The sequence below is a fragment of the Schistocerca piceifrons genome, chromosome 3 (genome assembly GCF_021461385.2).
Source record: "Schistocerca piceifrons isolate TAMUIC-IGC-003096 chromosome 3, iqSchPice1.1, whole genome shotgun sequence".
Taxonomy (NCBI): Eukaryota; Metazoa; Arthropoda; class Insecta; order Orthoptera; family Acrididae; genus Schistocerca; species Schistocerca piceifrons.
The window spans coordinates 661,820,061-661,847,841 of record NC_060140.1 but is presented as its reverse complement, the minus strand read 5'-3'; the positions used below and the strand labels follow the sequence as shown (position 1 = coordinate 661,847,841).

At 37.7% G+C, this 27,781-nt stretch overlaps 1 protein-coding gene across 1 annotated transcript in view; it reads right to left on the bottom strand.

Annotated features, from left to right (window-relative positions):
- Positions 1-24,410, bottom strand: part of LOC124788356 (FAS-associated factor 1) — a 144,126-nt gene extending 119,716 nt beyond the window's left edge. Inside the window, exons 1-5 of the mRNA XM_047255621.1 lie at positions 24,211-24,410; positions 24,022-24,090; positions 23,633-23,939; positions 12,488-12,668; positions 6,366-6,648 (exon numbers count right to left, since the gene is read on the bottom strand). Coding sequence (XP_047111577.1) covers positions 6,366-6,648; positions 12,488-12,668; positions 23,633-23,939; positions 24,022-24,090; positions 24,211-24,249 — 879 coding nt within the window. The 5' untranslated portion in view covers positions 24,250-24,410. The remainder of the gene's footprint in view (positions 1-6,365; positions 6,649-12,487; positions 12,669-23,632; positions 23,940-24,021; positions 24,091-24,210) is intronic.
- Positions 24,411-27,781: the final 3,371 nt, after the last annotated feature.

The following is a 27,781-nucleotide window of genomic DNA, read 5'->3' as shown; positions in this document are numbered from 1 at the left end:
CAGAAGGCCAAATCTAGTGAACATGGTGGCTGAGGCATGATTGTCGTGTTGTTTTCGGCCAAAAAAATCTCTCACAAGCAACGAAGAATGAGCAGGTGCACTCTCGTGATGCAAAAGCCATGAATTGTTTTTCCACAATTACGGATGCTTTTTGCATATTGCTTCTCGCAAACGACACATAACGAAAGGTAATACTCCTTACTGACTGTACAACCTTGAGGCAAAAATTCATGACGCACTACGCCATTGTAATTGGGAAAAAGAAAACAGTGAGCAAAATTTTGACATTTGATCAAACTTGGCACGCTTTTTTTGGTCTTGGCTCTCCGGGATGCTTCCATTGGGATGATTGGGCTTTGGTTTCGATGTCATGTCCCTCCCATCACAAACTGTTCTACTACGTATATATCTATCCAGTACATTGTGCACTATTTTTCTAAACTATTGTTACAGTTCTTCAACATGCTTCTACCCACATGTAAATATTTAGAGTTCCCTTTGAAGAAACAACATGATTGCTTCTTTATCTACCTTACTGAACTTTAAATTTCCCTAATTGTTTTCTCTGTCTTTTATACTTTAGTAATCATTGTTGCTACACTGATATCAGCATAAAAGTAGGCTACTTATGACTTATTCTATCAGTAGTGCTCTATTCTCCACACTTAACTTCAGTGTCTCTCTGCTAGTTACACAAGCTACCCTTCAGCATTCTCCTGTAGCACCACTCTGCAAACACTTCTATTATCTACTTGTCTTTACTGTTTCTTGTTGACATTTTGCTTCTTTTTAGAAAAGTTTCTCTCATTAGCTAATTTAACTGCCTAACCAAGACAATATCCATTCCATAGAAGCGATCTTTTGCCAACTCCTTTGGCACCACAATAGAGTTACAAAGTAATTCAAAAAAGTTTTTATTTCTTAATCCTGAAGTTTAATTCTATTTCCAAATTATTTATTTTGTTTTCTTTACTGTGTGCACAATGTACATATAGTATAACACCAGGGATTGGCTGCAATCATGTCTCACTCCCTTCTTAACTACTGCTTCCCTTCCACGCTCTTTTATAGCTGCAGCCTGTTTCTGTACAAGTAGTAGATTATCTTCACTCTCAGTATTATATCCCTGCTACCTCTAAAATTCCAAAGAGTATTCCAATTGGCATTGTCGGAAGCTTTCTGCAAATACGCGAATGCCATAAATGTAAGTTTGCTTCTTCAGTCTAAGTAAATTCTTTTGTATTAAAGGAGACCACTCAACCACTCACAGAAAAGCAGAAGCATTGAGTTGTTGATAGTCACACACAAAAGAAAGAAAAGTTGCTAGCTTTCAGAGTTATCCTTAAATGAACTGAGTAAAATACCCCCCCCCCCCCCCCCACACACACACACACACACACACACACACACACACACACACACCTCTGTCTCTCCAAGTTGCAAGCTGGACTAACAGCTGGCAAAATGTGTAGGGGCATAGATTGTGTGTGTGTGTGTGTGTGTGTGTGTGTGTGTGTGTGTGTGTGTGTGTGTGTGTGTTTTACTCTATCTCATAAAAGGATAACTCTGAAAGCCATTACATTTTCTTTCTTTTACATCTACCTAACAACAACTCAATGCTTCTGCTTCAAAGTGAGTCATAGGGTCAGTATAGCCTTGCATGTGCCTATATTTGTCCAGAACCCAAACCACTTTATGGGCTCAAAATATTTTGGTTCTAATTCATGTCCAGGCACTAACTAAAGGGAGGTGTGCACGAAAACACCTTATAACGAGTGTGCGAGTGTATACCTGTCCTTTTTTCCCCCCTAAGGTAAGTCTTTCCGCTCCTGGGATTGGAATAACTCCTTACCCTCTCCCTTACAACCCACATCCTTTCGTCTTTCGCGCTCCTTCCCTCTTCCTTGATGAAGCAACCGTGGGTTGCGAAAGCTGGAATTTTGTGTGTGTGTGTTTGTTATTGTCTCTATCAACATACCAACACTTTTGTTTGGTAAGTTACATCATCTTTGTTTTTAGATATATTATAACGAAGTTAGGCGGAGGTCCCAGCAGAGAACCTTGAGGCACATTCAAGTGGTAATTCCACCCGAGGGCAGGTATCAGGGGGTCAATGACACTTGTATGCAGAATGAATTTGATAAGTTGAATGATTACGAAACTGACAAATGGTGACTACAAAAGTGAGCAAGAGTTGATGCCACCAGAACTGAAGAGGGAACATGCCTGCTCAACACAAGCACATGAACTGAAAAAGGTGGGATAAGAACTGATGAATAAAAATTGATAGGGATTCACCTGGAAGATGCTAGAGGCCAGTCTTACATTGTGATAATGGAAAGGATCCAACAATTTCGAAGCTTAAGGTACTGCTGAGCCATTAATTAGCCAATCTCACTCCACTTGGGATAAAACCAGGGCATAGTAAATATGGTGGAGAATAGAGCCATCTGCACACCAAGAGGTATGGGCAAGGAAGCAGAGAGAGTTAAGCTTTTGCACTCAGCTAGTCATTAATTGATGAATATGTGGCTGTTGTGGGTGCTTTTTATCAAACAAGAGGCCCAAAATTCACTACTGTGCAAAAATGTCCACACACTGGGTACCCAAGTAGAGTTCTGCATCAGAATGGACCATAGTGCAACAACAGAAATGTATGATTCGTGTTTTTACATAAGAGAACTGGAAGCCATGGGTGGTGGTCAATTGAATGGCTCCTAGGAGCTACAGACCGGGAGATAACCACTGCAACGAGGTATTCACTGGCCTGACAAGAAGACCAGTAGCCCACTGATGGCAATGAGAAGGAGTGTAAAATTTATCACAGAGTCCTGCAGGAAGCCGTTCTCTTAGACCCACGGGAAACTGAGTGATGTATCAACTCCAACCCGAAACACCTCATACAATAAGAACTGATGAATAAAAATTGGTAGGGCGCCTAGAAAGTCCCAGTCATGAAGGCTGAATATAACTGAATGGCAACAAGCAATGTTGTATGCCTTGTGTAGGGGGGGGGGGGGGGGGGGGGGGGGAAAGGAAGAGGAAGAAGAAGAAGAAGAAGAAGAAGCCTGCAATGAAGTGTTGACCTAAAGAACCTACCCACACAAATTGTCTCGCCCGGAAACCACACATAATTATCAGGCTACCACCCTTTCAAGAGCACATTGGTGAGGCTAATCTGACAGTAGCTTTCAATGGACACTAGGCTTTTGCTTGGATAAGGAGTGAGACAATGATACCAGTTACCATTGTGAAGGGAAAACATCTTCTAGCCGGATACAATTGAAAAATCCGAGTAGATGGAGTTTTCGATTAACATTCAGATCATAGATCAACTGATTACAAATCGAATCAAGGCCTGGGGTCATATCGTGTGATGCGTCAAACAGCCTGAAGCAGTTCCCAGTCAGTGAAAGGATCATTACATAATTTGTCATGTCGGGGGTGGGTAGATAGGATGAAACCACAATTTGTCGTTTATACATTCAAAAGGTAACTGGTGAGAACAGAACATCAACACTGTCACATAGTGGGTTTTAAGGCATTTAGGAAGAATCAGCACATTAGTACAAATACCAGCCTGAAGGAGGTGACCTGTAACAGTTGAGCTTTTGTGGACCAGAAGACTAAGGAGCTTAGCTCACACATGGGAAGAAAGGGCATAAATTCCCAAGGAGTAGACCCAGTACTTCCAGCTTTCATTCTTATTGTGTTTAATTAGGTAGTGAGTCTCAGTGCAAAACCACTTAAAAGCAGGGGGGGGGGGGGGGGGGGAATCCGTGAAGAGTGTCATTTGAGACACTGTAGCATGCTTTGAGGATCAGGAATAGCTGTTGCAATCACTTTGGTCCACCATGGCACTAAACAGCGGGGAAGAGGCCTGTAGGAAAGGGAGGAGCAGTTCCAATGAAGCAGGTGATTCTGTGGGAGACGTCTCCCACAACTTCATGAATGCAATTTGATACAGACAGAACAGAAATGACAGCAGAGGTATATAACTGCCAGATGGCTGTTTGAAGAGTCCAATGTGGTAATTGATACATTGGGTGGTGGCTAGAAAGTGACAGGATGACCAGACAGTGATCACTGCCACAAAGATCGTTATGTAATAACCGCTGTAGCAAAGACGCATGACTGGGAGAACAGATTGTAAGGTCAATAGCTGAAAAGGTGCCATGGGCAACACTGAAGTGAATAGAGTATTGTCATTGACGAGACACACACCGAGATTGGAAAGAAGCTGGTCAATCAGAAGGCCTCTACCAAAGGTGTTCTCCCCACAAGGGATAGTGTCCAATGAAATCCCCAAATAGGAGAAAAAGGGGGGAGAGTTGTTAGTTTAAGGTGGTCATTTCAAGATAAGTACGCAGCCTGCTTGGAGACAAACAAACATTAGAAATGGTGATTTCTGGGGGTAGTTTGCATTCACACTGCTATTGTTACCAACACAGTATGGTGGGGAATTCAATCACTGACAGCACCTGTACAAACCAATGAACAGACCCATTCAAATGCTTTCTCAGGACCATTTCAACAGAAAGTATATTAACCTCAAGGAGTTAGGGGATGTCATCACTGAAATGCATTCCTTGGAGAGCAACAGACTGCAGAACATGAAGAAATTATTTGTTGTAGCTCCAGCAGACGGCAGTAATAGCCACTGCAATTTCAATGGATTATCAAGTGGAGGAAGTCGTGGTTAGGTGTGAAGATTCCAGGAGGACAGGTCATGCCCCAGGATCACAGTCTGAGTCTGTCACTAGTGGGATGGAATATCAACAAACATTGGTTTTGAGTCCAATGCCATGACACTGCTATTAAAATAAATTTGTGAAATGTTTGCAACAATAGAAAGATCTGTGACATGAACATTAACTTCCATTAAAATGGTGGTTGGAAAGAAAGTGTCAGTATCCCAACCTTTACTATTTAGTTATCTGGCAGTTGTGTTCTGTAGCAATATTTGTTCTGGTCAAACATGTGCAGTTGAAAACTGGTCAAATTTTGACTAACAGACGGAACATACAAGATATCTAATTGTAGTGCCTTTTTTTTGTTAATACACGAACCATAAACGTTTTTATACGAGTGAATTGAATAAGTAGGCTTTGTATCTACTTTGGTTTGAAACGGAATCATTATGGTTTTCAGTATGGCACTGGGTTACATTACCCGTGTGCAACCTACTTATGTTTGACATAAGTAGATTTACTTAATAAAATTTCTTTCAGTCAGTCCCCCCTAACCACGCTCCATCAGCCTTCACAGTCCCCCCCCCCCCCCCCCTCCTCCCCTTATGCATGGATGGGTGCTGTAAGAAAGCATTAATTGTCTTCCAAGCTGCTGGAATGATGTAAATAATTGAAGTTTAAATGTTCTGTATTCCACTTTTTTTTACATCATCATCGTCTTTTACAACAGAATCTCTTATTCTAAGGGGGTTGACATATGTAGCCTGTATAAGACCAAGCCGAGAAGTATATTTTTATATAAGCCAATTCGACAGTCTCTGTCACGGTGTTCATTGTAGCCATGAACTTCTCTCTTTTTCTCCTTGTCTTCTAAGCACCCTCACCCTCAAAGCTTGCCACCAAGGAACACATGACCCCACACAGCAGGTGGAGACATTCCACTCGCCATCTCACATTACAGAAGTGATGTGTTCAAGCAGTTCATCCATCTGCAAATACCGTAATAACAACTCCCACAGTGGAATGTCTGACACTTACTACTAAATGTCATTAACATCTTTCATTGTCGTGGAAGCTTGGAAGTGGGACATGCCATCTTAAAAATGTAATGTCTCACTTCACGTGATAATGTGCTCACAGTGCTGTTCACCAGCAATTCATTTTCTTACACATTATTTGTCCTCCTCCTGCATTAGGTCTATAGGTTATGTGTTAATAACCCTCTACTCACCCGACCAAAAATACTGGTTTTCCTTGTCAACACACGTCAATAATTTCCACTATGTCTAACATCAACCACCCATTTTCCTTTTTATATTCCCTAGCCTCATTAACTGATTAATGGGTTCTGCTATCCAATTCCCAACACATACAATGTCAAACTTGTTTTTTTTTTTTTTTTTTTTTTTTTCTGATGGCAACACTCTTCTGCTTAGTCGCCACCTGAAGATTCGAATGAGGGTCTATTTTTACCTCTGGAATATTTTAGCCAAGAGGATAGATCATCATTAAATCATACAGCTGTGCCACAGTATCAACACTGCACGGCCATGGTGGATAATATTTTAAGGCCAAATCTGTCAATAGTCCAGACTGCTGTCCCTGCAACTAGAATAAACACTTAAACTAAAACAGAGAAAATAATATTCAATTTTCAAGAATAAGGTGACTTACTCTCTTATCACTGTTGGCTGTAGAGGCTGCTCGCTCCAAAACAAAATCATGGGATGGATAATTTATGCCAGAACATGCTAATGTCGTTTTGTCATTTACAACATTTGGTGGCCAACCTTTCCACACCTGATGCCTCACTGGTATATCTGTGAGAGTATACACATCGGTCTTCACTTCAAGAATAGTTTTAGAGCCCAAGAACTTTAGCTTGTAAGTTTTATTATTTGTTTGATCATGAATGTTAAGAGTGTACGTCTGAATCAGCCTCTCAACAAATTTCGACCTGCAACAGAATCATTTCATACCATTAACACACACTCTTCACAAATGATAAGGCAAATAATGAAGTCCACTCCCAAATTCAATAACTCAGCAAACCATTAGTAAAAGATAGTGGTGTTTACCACATAACCATTATTTTACCCTATAGTTAATCTGTTAAAAATAAAGATTTTCACAAATAAACTTCACAACTTGTAGGCCTGCCCAAAAGCTAAAATTAACTGCTGCCATTCTGTCAATATGTTCTTCCTTGGGCACAGGAGCACAAGCATCAAAATTTAAGACTTCTGGAAATTGGCAGGTATCATAAAATTAAGACAGTATTTCCCTTCATACAGTAGTGGAAAACGTTTTAGACCAACCCAAGCAAATCTTAAGGGCTTTTTCATTTTCTTTCAAGTTAGCTTTAGTGATGAAGCCATATTTGAAATTTTGGTAAATAAATCTCCGTTTGTACAAAAATAAATCTCTGTTTGTACAAAGGCACCATGGTGAAAAGTACCATCCCGACTGTATTGTGCAAAGTCAAGATATGGTCTGTCATCAGTGGCAAGGGCACTGGACGTCTGTTCTCTGTTGAGGAAACAATGAGGCAAGATCAGTACAAGGAAGTTTCAAGGAAGAGGCAACTACCTACTAAAGGAGAACCATTTATGTTTATACAGGAAAGAGCTCGATGCCACACAGCATTATCAACAAAAACTTTTTTCTAGGAATTTGTTACCGTGGCCAGGAAATTGGCCCGACATGAACCCAATAAAAATGTCTCGGAGCTGGTGACAAGGGAAGTGGCAAGGGAAACAAGCATCACAAAAATTCGTCTCATTGAAAAGATTATTCAAATCTGGTATCATCACCCACAGATGCAAGACACTGTAGAAGCCTACATTCACAGTAAGTCAAGGTAAAACAAAACAATAATAGCTGCTGAATGTGGCATGATGATGTATTAAGAAGTTAGGTCTAGTTCTGCTTACTGGAATTTTCTTTTGACAACAACAGTTAATATCAAAACTGCATGATTTGTCTATTATTAATAACATGTAATGTTTAAAGAAGTTATATCATTTCATTTACACTGATGAAAATGATCTTTGCAGCTTTCTACACCCACTAAATTTGTATTCTGTTAAAAAATGAAGCTGCACCTAATAATTCTGCCAGGTACTGTATATTTATAGATTAGTCGTTGAAACTGTGAAAGTAGGCTTTTGGGGGATAGCTGACATCAGTCTTCACACATCAGCCAGTTAAAGTTATTTAGCATTTCCATGACTCTCTCCAGTGAGTTTAACAAACTTGTGATCACTTGTCCTGGTGCTCTTTGCATATGCAATACTGCCTGTTAGTCCTAATTGGTTTGTGTTCCACACAATTGAGCAATTCTCAAGGATGTGATGCATGAGTATTTTATAAGCTGTCTCCCTTGTAGAATGACAGCATTTTCCCAATATCCCACCAACGAACTAAAGCCTACCCCATGCCTTACCTATGACTGAGTCCGAGTGATTGCTCCATTTCATACCCTTACAAAATATTACATTCAGGCATACATACAAATTGATCACAAATGTCACAATTGCATCAATAACTACATCTACTCTTCAGTTTTTTTGTCTCCCATGCAGATTTACCCACGAAAACAATATGTGTGTAGAAGATGCTGAGCAGTATTTATCGCCTACTGCCTAAGCATTTCTCACTGTCCTTCAATCATGATGATGAACACAAACTTAATTTTGTAGATTACAGCAGAAATCTCTTTTGCTTCACAGATACCTAAATCATCAGTTGACTCCATCTTTCTCCACGAAAACAACTGTACATTCATAACTACATCACACAGCAAGTTATTTTAAACTGTACAGTTGAACTCACTCAGAGCCCACGAGTGACATTACTCTATATTTCTTCAGTGGGATTCATTACTTTCTCAGGTGGAATATCCTCCTTTACTTTTCTTTTTATTAGAGCCTCAAATGTCCATCTTATCACTACCCAACATTTCTGTATGATGAACTGTCTTGAAGTTCAATTTGAAATTTTTGTTCCGAGGGTCCCAATTATCATTTCTGTGTTGATATTTATTTTCAATCTCATTACCTTGAGCATCACCACATGAATTCAAATCTTTCAGTTATCCATTTCACTATTCTAGTCCAAACTGAGTTTCTGTCACAACAGTTGTGACTTCATTTCTTTACTTATTAATATTTAAGTACAAATGTTGTAAGAGAGTTCTGGTAGAATTAATACTCTGGGATTAAAGGAGACCACTCATAGCCAGGTCTGTGTGTGTGTGTGTGTGTGTGTGTGTGTGTGTGTGTGTGTGTGTGTGGGGGGGGGGGGGGGGGGGGGGGGGTTACTCTAGCTCGTAGAAAAGGGTACTCTGAAGGTAGCAAGTATTCTTCCTTTTTTTTTGTGTGTGTGCCTATCAATAGTTCAATGCTTCTGCTTTTCAGTGAGTGGTTTCCTTCGACCCAACATATTTATGGGAGTATGGTAAGTATGTTTTCCACACAAAATGGGCACTTGATAACACCTATTCTCTTTCACAGTTCATGTTGTAAAAAGAATTTTACATCATCAGAACATCTGTGCTTTACCGTTGAGAGTTCTGTCATTCTCAGATTTACGAAATCTACAACAGCTAACCACATTGCCCATGTTCACCTTTAATTAGTATGAGCTGACGGAAGTCTGGACAATTGTAAACTGAACCAAGTTTTCTGGTTTCAAAGTGTGTGTTCAAACTTAAACACAGGAGAGTAGTGCCTAATGAAGCTGCCGAACTATAGCCTATTGCAGACGCAAAGAAACACCAAACATGCAGAATAACAACATGAAAACTGAAGAGTTTCCCACACACCACCAAAAAGAAAACAAACATGACATCACTATCTACATGCACCCATTAGGGTAACTAATTCTACAATTACACAATGAAATGTCAGATACATTTATTCAGCCCAACTGAAACAGTTCGTACCAGGCGAAGCAACGTGAAAAAAGAAAAGTAATACAAAATATATCACTCGTTAAAATTAATGGAAACTTAAGTGCACAAAAGATCAAGCATGTAACACTGATTCTCACGAACATAATGAGTTACCAAACATCAGTTAAGAAAACACTGGATTACAATGCACTTAAGGTGTCTGCAGCTTTTGTGTAGTGTGCGGAAGTTGGCAGTTCACGGACACTGGTCACAGACAATTGTGTAGTGGTATATGGTAGCCAATGAGAATTGTTGAATCTAATGACTTCTTTCAGTGGAAGATGTGAACTGATTAAATTTGTCTTCGATTTCAAAGGAAGAATAACCGATGTGCTAATAGACAGACCTGTAGCACAGCCCAAGGGTTATGTCTGGTTGGAAATTGTGAGTTTGGTTGATAGTGAAGTCAATTCAAATCTCAACATGAAATTACAATCGTAATAGACAGATGTGTAGCACAGTTCGAGACATGCTTTTCATCGCAATAACCTACTTCATGCATTATTTATGATTCTGCCAAAAATTTCAACAATGTGGTAAAATTCTAACTGGCTACCGACAACCAACTACCAATTTGGCATTTTCAGTTTCTCATCGTTCATCACTTAATTGTTATCATCTCTGGCACTCAAAGCAACAATGCCATTACAATATTATAGTCAAAAATATATTTATTTAAAATTTAACAATTTTATTTGCTTTTTTTTTTTTTTTTTTGTAAAACGTAATGATTTCTGTGTAACAATAAAGGTAATTCTTCCTTTTGTAAACATATGGTATTTCTCATACTCTGTATCTCTTATTTGTAACTACCAGTAAATCCTCGATTCTTTAAAAAAAATCAGACATTCATGCATAAAATAGCTTCATATGTCTGATTATTTTACAAACAAGTTAACACGTTAAATATTTTCCATTAAGTGTGTAAGTGATAAAAATTTTAAAAGTGTTTGAAATTGTGCTTAAAACTTGTTGGAAGTTGCCGAGGGGCCTCATTCTCTAACACTGGATGAATAAACTCGAGGTATTTGTGGGCCACCAAGACAATCATACAGCTTCTAGCTGTCATACTGTAAACTTTCGACATAAAATTATACCTCTTAACGACTAGATTATGATAGCATTTTAGATTTTTAAATTCAGTTAACAATTAAATGAAATAATGAAAATAAAAATTTTGTTGCCCTTGGAAGCTGTCACACAGACAACCTGCAAGTGGTACTGGGTTTCAAGACACAAGCTTAGTAATGTACATTTGTGTAACCCGCATGACATTTCATATCTGGTTTTGACATTCATTTACAACCTGACAGTGGTCTAACAAGCAAAAAGCCAATTTGTGACCAAGTAGATGATATTTGCAGAATATCGGGAAGAGTCCCCTTTTTAATATTAAATAGTTCCTACTACAGAAGTTCCCATTACACTGAAGAGCATCCCGTTGCAAATATACAAAATGCAAGTCATAAAAATTGGTATACCACATATTCATTCATAGAAGCATATATCTGAAGGTCAACTGATTCCACCAGAACATGGGTCAAAAAAATTAAGTGAATGACCAACTGGAAAAAGCTTACTTGAACTCAGTTCAAACTACTTATTTATCATACCATCCCTAAAATTACATGCCATAAAAAACGAATTGCAGACTATGCTTCAGTGTGTTTTCTTCAAGAGCATTCTTCTCACTTCTGAGCTAAAATATCCCTTTCGGTTCAGATGAAAAGAACTGGTAATGCAGAAATGACATGCTTTGCCCTGCCCACGATAGAACTTCTGCAGATCATTAATGTAACTACTATTTTTTCATGTCTCTCTATTCTGGGCATACATTCTTAAGAATAGTCATAGAAGGATCCTTGTAGATACTTGAGTAGATGAATGTATTTACCACTCAGCCAAGCCCCAATGGCAGTAATATCATCAGAATTGAACACAAATCTATACAAAATAATGGAAATTAATATGGTATGAGAATTCTTAAGACAAGCAAAAACAATGTATCACTTTCAACAGACTTTACCAACTTCTGTCTTACCTATGCCACTGGCAGATATAGGAGAAAATTGCTGAACTTGCAGAGACTGTATTGGAATGAATCAAAACTGACTGCCTGTGGGGCCTTCACATTAACATCTCATCAAATAAATCGCCGAAAAAAGCCCTGAAACCTTTCCTATGTTGACTGTCCATCCCCTGGAGATGCATTACAGAGGGTACATCATGAATCTCTCTGGAGTTTCAGGGAACAATGATCATGTAATTGTAACTTTTGACATGTCATTGCACTGAAGTAAACTGTACAATGGGAAAACCTGAATGGAACAGGCTTGAAATATCTGAAATATGGAGCTACAGAACAATGTTTAAGAGTCTGAACACAAGTTACAAAGCAAGTGCTGATCACAAATTGAATGGGTGTTGTACAGCACAGCTTGTCATAAAGTCAGCAAACCATTCATTCTTTATGCATATCCACACCTATCTCTCTCATCTCTGGAAAGGGTGTTAACAAACTGCGCTACAGAAGACTCGGATATGAAGATACATAAAGCACATGTTTAAGCCCTCAAGAAATGTGCAACAAAACATCTCAATGTTTTTCTTGATAAGTTTAAAAGTTTAGCTATAAACAATAGCTACAATTGTATGCGACCAATAAAACTATATTTAATGCAATGAAAACTAGCCAAATACTGCAGTTTATTGAGCTCAACATGAAGCATTGAGCAATGTTAAACAACCATAAAATAAGTCCCATGTGTAAATTATTACAAGATTAAACATAAAACAAGCAAAGTTCTAATGGCTAACTACAATCCAAAAGACCACCACTTACTCTTCTGCAGCAGTACACCCGTCTTCAAGGTCTGGAACAATAACATAAAGTGTGTTTTCTTTGGGTAGATTCAGGCTAGATAATGTTACTGAATCAGACTTTGGATTATTCTTCCATCCTTGAAGAGTCTGCTGACACACTGGCACTCCCAAACGTGCAAATATAGTGCTTTTTAGTTCACCTGTAACAAAACAGTATCATGAGACACAAACAGAAACAAACTGAAATTCTACAACAGCAAGCTTAAAATTTTATAAATCACCAGTAGATGACACTACCAGGGTGTGACATTACTACTGTTTTAAAATTTTTCCATTTGTTACTGTTAACACAAAGACAGCTCAGAAATTGTCTAAGTAATTTGTTTACACTGAGCATTTAAAGAAAGGCTGTCACAAAAAAAAATGAATTTCATGCAAAGGTTGCTGTAAGACACCTTTACAATTTCCATAAAGATCTTACTCATCAACAATACCTCAAATGTCTCCATTCACCTTTTGGTAATCAACCTCCTTCAGAAAGGACTGTTTACAACTTGTTTGTAGAATTTCATCATGCTCATGCCAGCTATCAATTTTGTGAAGATCAGCTGAAATAGGTTGTTGTCACATGCATAAGACATTTAAGTTATGTTGTGATTGTGATTGACACTTTATTTATAAATGTCCATCTTTATCTCATATTTTCTATAGCTCACATTATCAGTTTTGGCCTAGTGCAATAATCAGATCTGTTCCAAATACAACTGGAAAAAACAGTAATGAGACAGAAAACCTGGGAATACATGAAAAGTAACATAGCTAGCAGTCACATATACATGTTAATACATCCCATGAAAATGTTCACACGCAAATATCATTGTCAAATCATCTGTACACATGGGTACATATAATATGCTGGCAATTGTTTGAGGGCATCATTAACAAACGTAACTAAGCCAGTATGATGCACTACCACTATCATAAATTTAGTAATTTAAAATAGAAAATGCAAGGTCATTAATTAAAATGATTTAACACAGCAAGATTTCTTCCTAACAATGAAACATAAAATATAAAAATAAAATCCATACTTAAAATTTGAATGAAACTTGATAGTGAAGGGCAGTTATCAGAAACCTACTAGTAGGATAATATAAAAAGTACAAAATTGTTTGAAAGGTAAACAAAAGGTGTGAAAAGTATTACACAACAGAAAAGCTTTCAGGATGGCAAGTTGAATAAAACACAGCCTTACATGAAGATGGTCAATGAAACAAAAATTATTTAATAAATGTCAAGATAGTATATTCAGAGTAGCACTGCTCACAGCCTCCCTATAAGCTGTTCTGTTTCCCTGTGAAGTTGCTTGCAGAAGGAAGCCCCAGACTCCACAAGAAAACAAAACATCTCGCAGAGAGACCATGAGCAGTGCTAGCTAGGTTCTACTCCAAATATAATATTGACTATTAGCACTTTTTAAACAATTATTGTTTCATTGATCATCTTCACATAAGGTTGTGTTTTATTCACCTTGTCATCCTGACAGGTTTTCTGTTGAAAAGTTCTACTGTGTAATACTTTTCACACCTTTTATTATAACTTTCAAACAATCTTGTGTTGTTCACAATGTCATGCCAGTAAGTTTCTATTAATAGTCTCACTTTTTACATGTTTCATTCATATTTTTACAACACATTTTATTTCTACATTTTGTATTTCATTGTTCGACACACAGTTTTGTTTTTAACATGAAATCATTTTAATTAATTACCAAGCATATTCTATTTTAAACTCAAAATTTATGATACTGATTTACTCATGTAACACACCACTAGTGACCTCTACTGACTTAGCTGTGTTTGAGAAGTATAACATGCCCCCAGACCATTATCAGCACTTTATGTTCGCATTATTCGATGATGGTATTTGAATCTGAATACTTTTAAAGGCACATTTGGCTGCTGTATATGGCTGCTAATTAAATTATCTTTTTATGTATTCCTAGGTTACTGTCACATTACTGATTTTTCCATTTTTTTCTATTTTCTATTTCACATAGGTCTGATGATAGCAGTATGCTGAAACCAATAATGTGAGATGAACATTTATAAACAAAGGCTGTCTGTTACAGAGAGAGAGAGAGAGAGAGAGAGAGAGAGAGAGAGAGAGAGAGAGATGAGAGAGAGAGAGAGAGAGATTGATGGATGGATTCTGTGCTGTGCGCAAAATGATTGATCAGGATTGCCATATGACAGCATGAGACGGAAGCATCATCAGACGTATCGAACATTGCAGCACACTTGATTTTATATGAACATTTAGCTGACAAAAAAATATGTACCTAATAGGTTCTGAACAATTTGACAAACTCAAAAACAATTGGGTCTTTTTGTGTAAGGACATGCTCAAAAAAAATTCAGACAAGGAAATGCAAAATCTGTATACAACACTGTAACAGGAGATGATATTTCGACATTAAGAGTCAAAAAATTAACTGAAAACCAGTGAAAGTGGCTCGTCTGTGAAGCACTTCCAAAGAAATGATTGCTTGTTTTGTTGCTTACACTGTCCCACCGCTTTAGAGGATCACAGAATAGTTAATGGTGAATGGCACAAAATTTGTTTGTGACAATTCATCAATGAAATCATGTCAAGAAATGAAGATACTGTATCATTCATCACTGTGGCAATGCTCACACAGCACCCAATTTATGGTCTGAAGACTTCTTTCTGTTCTCCAATGTCAAGCAAATATTGTACAGCGAGTGACATCCATCACTTTAACAAGCCGCCTAAACCACATATTTAAGGTGCTAACATCAGAGTGGAAAAATATTTGCAGAAGTACAACAGAATGAAATTTCACTCTGCAGCAGGTGTGTGCACTGATACGAAACTTCCTGGCAGATTAAAATTGTGTGTCAGACCAAGACTCAAATTTGTGCCTTTTGCGGGCAAGTCCTCTACTGACTGAGCTACCCAAGCACAACTCATCACCCATCCTCAGAGCTTCAATTCTGCTAGAACCTCATCACCTACCTTCCAAACTTCACAGAAGCTGTTCTGCGAATCTTGCAGAACTAACACTCCTGGAAGAAAGGTTCACAGAAGAGCTTCTGTGAAATTTGGAAGGTAGGGAACAAGGTACTGGCAGAATTGAAGCTGTGGGGACAGGTCATAAGTTGTGCTTGGCTAGCCCACGAATGGCACTGGTTCCAAGTACGAGTCTCGGCCCAGCACACAGTTTTAATCGGCCCGGAAGTTTCATTTGCAATAGTATTGTTGGATACGTGCAAAATTGTATAAATATTGAGGGTGAATAAAATGGTTTGTATCAAAAACTGATTTTTCTTCACAGTTTGTTTTAACTTCAAAAGTGGCTCTCCTTACAGGTCATTCCATGTCAAGTCAGCTAGGCCATGACACCCATTATCTAGTTGTGAACTGAGATTTTGTGTACTGCTTTTGTACCTAATATCATGAACTTCTGCCAATTTTTATTACTTTATATACATTCTGGTGGTAGCAATTGCTGAAAGTTTGATACAATGCATTACTTCACAGCAAACTGTAAAAATTTGAAAATTGGCTGCAGTTTTTAAACAAAAAATGGTATGCTGATAGTTTCTCCCCCCCCCCCCCCCCCCCCGAGTTCTTTTCACACATGTAGTTTCTGAAAACATGTCAGAATTGTCCAATTAAATTTCTGTAAATTATTTAATTTAATTTTATTGTTGAATTACAATAAATATTTTGGACAATTGCCCCCCTCTGGAAAACACTGAAAAAATTAGAATGTGATCTACAAATAACAAAATTTCATCACACAAAAAAATCAGTTTTGAGAAACACCAGGGAAAAAGGAGAAATATACAATTATTATCCAAGAGACATTAACAACATAAGTGCACATAACAATATCCAAATTAAACAAAAACTGCAATATTTGAAACTAAGTTACACATTATATAATATAGGGCAACTTTTACATTACATGACATATGAACAATTTCTTACCTCTGCCATAACTAAATTAACTCAATGTAAAAATACATAGCATTTTGTTTATAATATTTAAGCAGTTTGTCAGAAGTCAATATTGTCAACACTGCACAAAATGCTGCTGCTGCAATCTGCATTCAAGATGATTCGGAACTACATGTGATGAGACACTCTGAAGCTTAGATAATATTTTTTTTGTATGAGAACAACTTTTCTTCCACCAACTTTGAGGACTCTTTGCTAAAAGAATAAGTATGGCCTGTTGCTGTGGTCATATCAACTTCACACAGAATATGAGAGAAAGAAACATCGCCAATATCATTATCAGACCAATTGAAGGAGGGGGATGGTGCATGAACCTTACTGTAACATCTCCTCCTTCACAATTCACCTTTCCAACAATTCCCAAATACCAAGAATAGTCATATGCACATGCAACATAGCAGTTGGGCTGCACAGTGCATTCTGGCATTAGTGGTGGAAGTGCATTTAAGAAATCATGCACAATACTAAAATCCGCATCGCAGCTCAGTCTTTTTGCTCCAATCTTGGTTGGCGATATTTGTACAATGTGATGCATTGATCGCGTTCCAGGAATTGTTTTTGCACTTGCAAAGCGATGAGAAAGACAATGTCTGACTTGTACCATTTCATCTTTTGAAACAAAGAGAACTGAACTGCCTCGTACGTTCTAGCGACAAAATTCAAATACCTGTGAAGCTGTAAGTATTTGATCTTTATAAACTCTTTGCAAACTTGTTTTTGTGACAAGTCTTAACAGTGTCACCATTACCATCACAGGAGGATTTTCCATGGCTGGTAGCATAAAAAGGACCAGCTGCACTTTATGTTGAAGTCGTGTTCATGGTAGCAGATATTTCTGAAATCCTTACAATTTTTATACTGTGCAGCACAACCATGAGTGAATTATTCAACATACACAAGATGAATTTCTGGAAATTCACACTAAAAAAATTCAATACAGTCTTCTGAATATGGTACACCACGGCAATATCATGTTCTAGATCATCAGACACAATACAAATACTTTTTGCATGCAAGTGGCTGTCCTTTTTGTAATATCTATGGACAGTGTAGAGACTGCAGCTGCCATTGTTCCAATGGTATCCGTGTACTTCATCTTGAGTAACAAACCTGAGATTTTCACATTAAAATTAACACTGATCCTTCATCAAGTGTTTCCTTGTTCATTTTCAGATAATCAGATTGTGATTGTGAAATAAAAAGAGTGTGGAGTAAGTTTTTCAGTTTTCTTAATTAGTGTGTCACAGAATTCTGATAGAGAAGTGATTTGAACACAAAGTCATTCTATCAGTTAATACCCAGTGATTGCACTGAACTATCTCATCAGGATCATAGTCTTCTATTTCATTTCCTAAGTGGGTTTGAAACAATGAACTGGTGGGGCACTTTTCAGACAGACAAGCATAGAGACTCAGTTATTTATATCACATATTATTTTAATCAGATCTTGGTATGTTTCTTTAATAGAAATGGAATTTAGAAGCAATTTAACATTTTGGTGGTAAATGCACACACATATTGCATGTGTTCCTGATGATCCTGCAAGTATACAATCTTTTGGTCAAAAAGAATCATATCTCTCTCTCTCTCTCTCTCTTTTATTTATTTATTTAGAGAGAGAGAGAGAGAGAGAGAGAGAGAGAGAGAGAGAGAGAGTACAGTTCACAGGTAAATTACTTAAAACAAGACTTTTGTTCACAGGTATTTTTGCTAGTGCTCACTTTGTCTTTCTTCCCCAAGCATTATTCTCATGTTTTCGTCGTCCAAGTAGAAACTCTTTACTTTTTGCACTGTATCATGTGGCAACGTTTTTCCTCTTTTCTGCTCAGCTATTGATAAAATACCCTTCTTCATTCAAAGAACTCTTGCTTCTCATACTAAATATTCAGAAACCTGAAAATTGGAACTGACTTTCTGTAGAGTTCAATTTGGAGGCACAAGAGTAAATAACTCAATCTTTTCATGATTATTTGCATATTCAATTTTCTGTTTGATTTTGTCCAAGAGTTCATCATGATGTTTTGCCTTTTCTTCCAGTTCTGTTAAATCACTGTCAGGGTTAGTGCTTGAATCAGCAGCCAGCACAACTTTATACGTACGTGAAATTTTAGTTTTCAGAGCCCCAGCTGCTGATTTCAATTTTCGTTTGGCTGTTGCATACCGACTATGCTGAGCAACTGAACGCAGCTTTGCAGGAGATATTCCTAAGCTAGTATTGGACACAGATTTTTCAGGAGTCTGCACCTTCACATTACTGTCATTTATATAGTCTGGTGATGAGTCATCACTTGCTTGTTTTTCATTATTAAGTTTGATACAGGTTGGGCACATTTTCTCTCCAGGAATAACTCTAAAGCCTCTCAGTTTGAAGGTCTTCGCCTTTTCTAAACTAATTTCACACAATCCAGATGAAACAGGTCATTTATGGCACTTAATGGGATCACAGCAAATTTTCTTATGTCGAGAGAATCTGCACAGGTAGGCCTACTTGTCTTTGTGTTTAACAAACACGCATGAAACACTTAAATCAGAGTATGAATGACTGTTGCTTCGCCATAATAAAGTTCTTGTTCTTCACTTGTTAGTTCATTCACACAAGTCAGGGCATCGTCACATATCTTGCAGGTACTGTACAAGAAAACACTGCTTTCTTGTACTTTTCATACTGCTTCGGTCATAAAACCAATATTGGTTGTAAATAATTCAGAAGATGATTGGTGTAACCTAAAAAGTAATTAAATAATGAAAAATCATTATATCCCATTGTTTCATGACAAAAGTATTTCACATTATTATTGGAACATTAGGGAACTTACTTTTGTTTTGGAATGAATACTTAAAAACTGCAACAACTGATTTTTAACCAATAACTGACTATGGGTACAGCTCAGTACAATAGCTCTGAACTGCATGCTCAGTGAACACAACTCAAAGGAATTGGATGACAATACATCAAAGCTAACACTTGGTTCAATAATCATAAAAGAAGGTTGTATACATGGGGGGAAGCCTGGAGATATTGGAAGGTCTCAGATAGATTATATAATGGTAAGACAGAGATTCAGGAACCAGGTACTAAATTTGTAAGACATTTCCAGGGGCAGATGTGGACTCTGGCCACAATCTATTGGTTATGAACTGTAGATTAACACTGAAGAAACTGCAAAAAGGTGGGAACTTAAGGAGATGGGACCTGGATAAACTGACTAAACCAGATGTTGTACAGAGTTTCAGGGAGAGCATAAGGTAACAATTGACAAGAATGGGGGAAAGAAATACAGTAGAAGAAGAATGGGTAGCTTTGAGGGATGACGTAGTGAAGGCAGCAGACGATCAAGTAGGTAAAAAGACAAGGGCTAATAGAAATCCTTGGGTAACAGAAGAGATATTGAACTTAACTGACGAAAGGAGAAAATGTAAAATGCAGTAAATGAAGCAGGCAAAAGGGAATACAAACGTCTCAAAAATGAGATAGACAGAAAGTGCAAAATGGCTAAGCAGGGATGGCTAGAGGACAAATGTAAGGATGTAGAGGCACATATCACTAGGGGTAAGATAGATACTGCCAACAGGAAAATTAAAGAGACCTTCGGAGAAAAGAGAACCACTTGTATGAATATCAAGAGCTCAGATGGAAACCCAGTTCTAAGCAAAAAAGGGAAAGCAGAAAGATGGAAGAAGTATATAGAGAGTCTATACAAAGGCAATGTTCTTGAGGGCAATATTATGGAAATGGAAGACGATGTAGATGAAGATGAAAAGGGGGATATGATACTGCACGAAGAATTTGACAGAGCACTGAAAGAAGTCGAAACAAGGACCCGTGAGTAGACAACATTCCATTAGAACTACTGACAGCCTTGGGAGAGCCAGCCCTGACAAAACTCTAGCATCAGGTGAGCAAGATTTATGAGACAGGCGAAATACCCTCAGACTTCAAGAAGAATATAAGAATTCCAATCCCGTGGAAAGCAAGGGTTGACAGATGTGAAAATTACCAAACTATCAATTTAATAAGCCACGGCTGCAAAATACCAACACAAATTCTTTACAGACGAATGGAAAAACTGGTAGAAGCTGACCTCGGGGAAAATCGGTTTGAATTCCGCAGAAATGCTGGAACACATGAGGCAATACTGACCCTACATCTTACAGATTAAGGAAAGGCAAACCTATGTTTCTAGCATTTGTAGACTTAGAGAAAGCTTTTGACAATGTTGACTAGAATACTCTGTTTCAAATTCTGAAGGAGGCAGGGGTAAAGTACAGGGAGCGAAAGGCTATTTACAATTTGTACAGAAACCAGATGGCAGTTATAAGACTCAAGGGGCACGAAAGGGAAGCAGTGGTTGGGAAGGGAGTGAGACAGGGTTGTAGCCTCTACCCAATGTTATTCAATCTGTATATTGAGCAAGCAGTAAAGGAAACAAAAGAAAAGTTCGGAGTAGGTATTAAAATCCATGGAGAAGAAATAAAAACTTTGAGGTTCGCCGATGACATTGTAATTCTGTCAAGAGACAGCAAAGGACTTGGAAGAGCAGTTGAACGGAATGGACAGTGTCTTGAAAAAAGGGTACAAGACGAACAGCAACAAAAGCAAAACAAGGATAATGGAATGTAGTCGAATTAAGTCGGGTGATGCTGCGGGAATTAGATTAGAAAATGAGACACTTAAAGTAGTCAATGAGTTTTGCTATTTGGGTAGCAAAATAACTGATGATGGTCATAGTAGAGAGGATATAAAATGTAGACTGGCAACGGCAAGGAAAGCGCTTCTGAAGAAGAGAAATTTTTTTAACATTGAGTATAGATTTAAGGGAAATACGGAAGCGTCCGATCCCACCCGTCTGCTTTGACCCATGACGTCACAAATATGGCGGAAACAAAACAAACACACACACTTTCCACAAGAAGCCTAATGACACTAACGGGACAAACGCGGGAAATGGGGTGTTTTGGGTGGGGGCAAACTAAATATAAACAAATTTAGACGCCTTGCGTAGCTACAACGTGTAAGTGAAGACAGCCATGCATGAATACCCACCCACCTCCCCAGGGGTCGTAACCCCTGCAACCCATAGAAGATAAAGATGCTTCAGTAGCTGATTAGTGTTTTTTGTGTTTGAAAAAAAATCTCACGGGGTAGAACGAACAGATCAGAAAGATAAATATAATAAACTGAAACAGAAATTGGAGGAAACATAATTACAATAAGTAATAAGTGTTTTTAAATTAAAATTTAAAAAATCTCACGAGATAGAACGAACAGATCAGAAAAGTAAATAAAATAAGATAAAACAGAACTGGAGACAGCCACACTCAAACCAAACTCCACGCCGTCATGACGTCACACACGACAACACCCTTACGTCACGGGTCAAAGCCGACGCGTGGGATTGGACGCTTCTGTCGACCCGATTTAAGTGTCAGGAAGTCCATATTGAAAGTATTTGTATGGAGTGTAGCCATGTATGGAACTGAAATGTGGACGATAAATAGATTAGACAAGAAGAGAAGCTCTCAAAATGTGGTGAAACAGAAAAATGCTGAAGATTAGATGGGTAGATCACATAACTAATGAGGAGGTATTGAATAGAATTGGAGAGAAGAGAAATTTCTGGCACAACTTGACTAGAAGAAGGGATCGGCTGGTAGGGCATATTCTGAGGCATCAAGGGATCACCAATTTGGTACTGGAGGGCAGTGTGGAGGGTAAAAATCGTAGATGGAAAACAAGAGATGAATACACTGAACAGATTCAGAGGGATATTGGTTGCAGTAGGTACTGGGAGATGAAGAAGCTTGCACAGGATACAGTAGCATGGAGAGCTGCATCAAACTAGTCTCTGGACTGAAGACCAGCACCACCACCACAACAACAACAACAACAACAACAACAACTTCAGCAATTTAGTGGTGACATGGTCATTGACTAGCAACTTCAATATTTCTTTTACAGTAATGTCGTTTTCCACACTTCCCATTATTTCTACAAACTGATTCTTTTTGTGTGACATAATGAAATATTTATAACAACTACTTTTGAATGCATTATGGGAACAGCAGTGATCAATGTCTTATAAATAATTACTATTAAAAACAGTCTTGATCACGATTTATTTAACAAGGTGACCGGTTTCGGCCACTACTGTGGTCATCTTCAGACCATTGAGTAGGAACCTCTTTCTGTTGGAGAATCACTACTAGATGTGTGTAGGATAAGTGTGAAATCGGTCATATTGTGTATTTACAATCATTGTAACTCAGTGGCAATGGCCTTAAATGTTCATCATGAATGCCTGCCTTTAATATGACATTCACAAGACCAGTGTTCAAACTATGATTCAGTTTTTTCTAAATAAGCCATGAACAAATAGTCAGATGTTTTCTTCAGTAAGTCATAGATGCTTTGCTGCACCAATGAATCCTAAATGGGCAAGTCTGCCATCTTTTTGACCCTGACATAATGAAGTACTGTTCCTTCTCTACAGAGAAGGGGGGAGAGAGAGAGAGAGAACATCTATAGTCATAGATGGTTTTGTGTTTAGAGAGATTGTAAACAAACATAAATTGAACATGTTGCATCATCTCTACAACAGTGTACTAGTTTACAACATCCACTTATTGGCAGAGGTATGTAACAGGCATACTTAAACATTTCATAGCAATGAAACAAGTAAAATTTTAAGTTTGAGAAGTTCACACATAATCATGAACTGAAATCGAATTTGAAAAAAAGGTCACTGTGTATTTAAGATGGAGGGTGTTGTAATATCTGTAATCATTTTGGTAACATGATTCCATGCCTCAACAGATATAAAAAAAAAAACTGAAGCTCGAGATACAGGCACGCCTGCAATTCTTTCTGAACAACAAATATTCTGATAATACAATCCTTAATAGAATGATAACAATACATACCATGAAAGACAAGAAAGATAAAGGTGCATTAAAATCCCGAAGCAACCAAGCAATAAGCAGGCTTTTTATGTTTCCAACACTTATAAACCCATGAATCTACACACCTGAGACATTATCCACATTATGTGAACAGATGAGCACCAACATTAATTAAGAACACAGAACACACCCAATAAATAACATGACACATACTAACCAACAGTATCTGTATCTGAAACTGTGAGTTTAGCATCCCTCTCTCTGAAGTACACATGAAAATTCAGTGATCTGGCTTCACGACCATGAGACGTTGAAGGAAGAGATATGACATCGGCGCTGATACTCGTTGGCATACGAAAACGGTGAGAACTGTTAGCACCACTCGATAGTTTAGAACTGCTAGCGCGAGTAACTCTTGTAGACACAGAACGTGGACGTTTCACTTCTTCCACCATTTGAACATCAGGATCCACTTCTGACGGTAGTGTCTGTGTGTCTTGGGGCATCACACGATTAATAGCACCCTGAAACACATTTCAGTAATGATTAATTACAAATGAAGTAAAAATACCTAAAGCGAATCAATTAACCTGTAAAGAACTGTACCAAAAGATCCCAGTTAGTTTCTTCCAAATGCAGAATTGCTTCTGCAACATCATCTATTCCTGTACACGCCTGCAACACAAAAATTGCATATTAAACACATATTAATTGTTATCCAGATACGCGCGACCAAAGTAACTAACAGAGGCACTGTATTATTTGTAAGACACTCAAATTTTGTTCGAAACTAACCTGAAAATCGGCTAGAACTTCTTCTCTGTTCACTGACATGACAAAAACGTATGAAAATAAATATTATGTTAAATTAAATACAACTGTCAGCAAAACACCATATGAACAATGGTTATCTTCAAGCACTACACAGCAATTTCATGTTTCAGCTGTTTGTCAAAAGCCCTTCGTTTTATTGGCAGCTCTGTTTCGTCGCTTGATGTTCTTTGTCGCCTCTGGCTCTATCGATGCAAATCGATATGTCTTTTCAAATATAGCGCTGTGGCACGGCCTCCCTTGCAAGAAACCGTGGCTGTCGCCGATTATCTGCTCTTGCCATGTAATACTGGAGGATGGATGAAACTAAGAGGTCTTACAAATAACAAGACCGACTTAACTAAATAAATTATTGAGAAAATTTTTAGGAGGTATAAAATAAAAGGTGAGGCCCTGATGTCAGAACTGTGAAGCCAAGAAATTCAGTCGTGGGCCATCTCGAACTGACCAAAATACTGCTGTTCTAAGCTTGTGTACATAGGTTTATGTCTAGTTTTTGGTAAGATTTAGAGCTGTAATGATGACACGCGTTGTCTTTGGATGCACAAATAGTTCCGATTGTGATGCGAAAACTAAATGAAAAACATTCAAAGTGTAAGTAGTCTCACTAACTTGTTATCTTGCCACTTGTATTGTGAACAAAACTTCGCTACTTCATTACTGTACTGTACATTATTTTTTCCTGTACGATTTCAGATTTCCAAAAGACGAAGATCGGAGAGCTCTGTGAATGAACACCCTGAGGACAAAGAACCAGCGAGCGTCTAAATGTCACACTTTATGGTGTGTCGTCAAATTTTTCTGCTCAATACAAAGCATCTGAAAAAGTTACGTTAACCATTTCGCGACTAGGAGCATACATGTATGACAGACAGAGCGCCCAGACAGCGTACGTGTACACCTGACAGGTAAAACTTTCAGACGGTTATGGGCTTTCATTTTCATTTACGTCCAACAGGCATGACGGCCTGACCGCTAAAAATGCGTGCCTGCTGGTAAGTAAACTTCCGCAAGTAGCTTGCAAAAACTACATCCAGGCTATTTGACGTGGAAACAGTGTCGGTGACAAAATTCGTGTGGAATTGCGAAAAACCGCAGTTACTAGCACAAAAACGGAGTGCATCCCAAAACTGTGGGACATAAATCACATGGGCTTTAAAAATAGAATGAAAAACCAGTTCTCGAAAACACTGCGACAGACTTTGGTACAACAGACGACAAAACAGGAAAAAAAGTTCATAATGTGCATGCGGAATATAGTCAAGAAGTGATCAAAATGAGCAAATGAAAAAGTGGACGGATTCCAGATTATTTGAACACAAGCAAGACGGAACACTTTGATTCATTGAAATTTTTGTTTCAACCCTACACACCAAAGAATACACAGGACAATTTAGTAACTGAAACAAATTTTACATTTTACAAATAGTATTTGCCACATTCAATACAAATGCATGTATATGCTAAGATGAAAAACACAGTGAAAATTTAAAGACGTCCTTATTGCCAGTCAACTTCCTTTCTGGCGAAACAAAGTAATCTGTAAAATCTTTTCGCACTTCCTTGACTGGCAGTGGCCAATTACGCATGTTTAGGGATCCAGTAGTACATTTGCTTCCATCTACCTGTCTTCACGCCATTATCCTTGAATTTGTGAATCTTGAACATCAAATGTGCTGAATAAAGGGAATTGCTACTCTCACTTATCATTTAAAAGTTGTGGAGAACACAAACTGCCTTGACAATTTTCCTTGATTTTTCTGAGTTCAGAAGGACTGGAGTTTGTAATAATCAAAGGTGTTTGGAGATAAATAAGAAAAAAGTTTTGAGACATATTTCTTTCTCTAGACAGCCGATAATCAAACACTCGATTTTTGCTATGTCTGACCCTTAAAATAATACAATATAGCACTACATAATAATAATTTTTAAAGCAATTGTATCATCAACAACAATAACATACGATGTCTGAACAGTTCTGCTGGGAAAAATTCGAGGAACGAGTAAATTCACATTATTAGGCTCAATACAGTCTGACAGTTCATTCTTATCAAAAATTCCATCAGATATTCCATCATTACTTCCCATTTCAAAGAAATGAAATGTACAGATACATACAACCAGTGCTAATAGCACAATACTTTGTATGCCTTTATAATTGAAGTACAACATCGCTTTCTTCCTTGGTGACCCTTATGACTACAAGTTTTCCACCCGTAGCACCAACAATTTGAAAGGTCCCATCTGTTTTGAACACTGGCTATCTGTAACTATTCTTCTAAGTTTGATGGTACCTAAAAATATAGATAACTATAATTATATCTGAAACTTACGAAAATGAATAGTAAGAAACATACTACATTATGGTATTTGTTTCACTTAAGAGACTAAGGTAACAAAGAAAACTAATTTGACGCAAATAGGCCTACTATTTTGTAGAAACATTGTGTGGAAACAGAAATCACAAGGACTCCTAGCAAAAGGAAGAAATTGTCATTGTCGGATTCTGATGTTATTTAGAAAAATGCCTTGGGAATGTGGGAATGATGCAGAAACCCACTGATGAAATTCAAGTGTTTGGTGGTTGTGTTCCTTCAGAACTTATTTGTTAAAGCTTTGTTGCAAGCAGAAAGCACAAAAAATTACAAGGCTGAATTCAAAAAGCAATTTTGAAAAATTTTGGCAGAGAATGATGCTTGAAATAATCTTTGGATATCAGATGATATAACTTTGTTTCCACAATGGACACTCCATCAGATGTGGTAGTTATTTTATCTGAATTAATCAAAGTGGATCATTCACAAGGTAATTATTTTTCAAATGTTCTACTTAAGTGAATTATTTGAGTGAGCTTATGAAATAGCAAAATACCAACTTTTAAATACTCTCTTTTCAAACATTCATACAAAGCTTGACAGCAGTTGAGATCAGTGCATGAAATTGTATACACAGGCACAAGGCACATGAAAAAGATATGTGATGGGGTGGAACGAATCTCCTGAAAATATACAAAATAAATAAATGAGTAGGCTGTGTAGTAACCATAAACAAATGTTTTATAGTTAAGTGCTTTTTCTCTTACCTATTACTAAAAATGGAAGGGTGATAAAAAGGCAATCTTTGGGTGAAATAGTTTGCTGCATTTTTGTATCCTGTTTCCAAATATTTGATTCTACAACAGACAAAAGTCGTTCAAAACTTGCATATGACATTCTAAGAAAGTTTTTAATCTGACCAGAGTTCTCTGACTTTAGTCTATTTAATAAAGTTCCTTGAAAACTTAAACATGTACGTCTCTGCACCTACTTCTTAACCAAAACACTTAATGTTTTCTTAAAACTTTATCCATCACCTTTCTTTCTTCAATAATAATAATGCAATAACATAGCGGCTGCTCTGGTTTCTGTGCTCGACATTGTGAACGTCAACTTGCCTCTCTCACAACGTGACTCTTGCATAAACACTCCCTTAACTACTTACAGCAAGTTTCTTACACAAGCGACTTGCAGAAGAAAACTTGCACAAATTTTTGTTC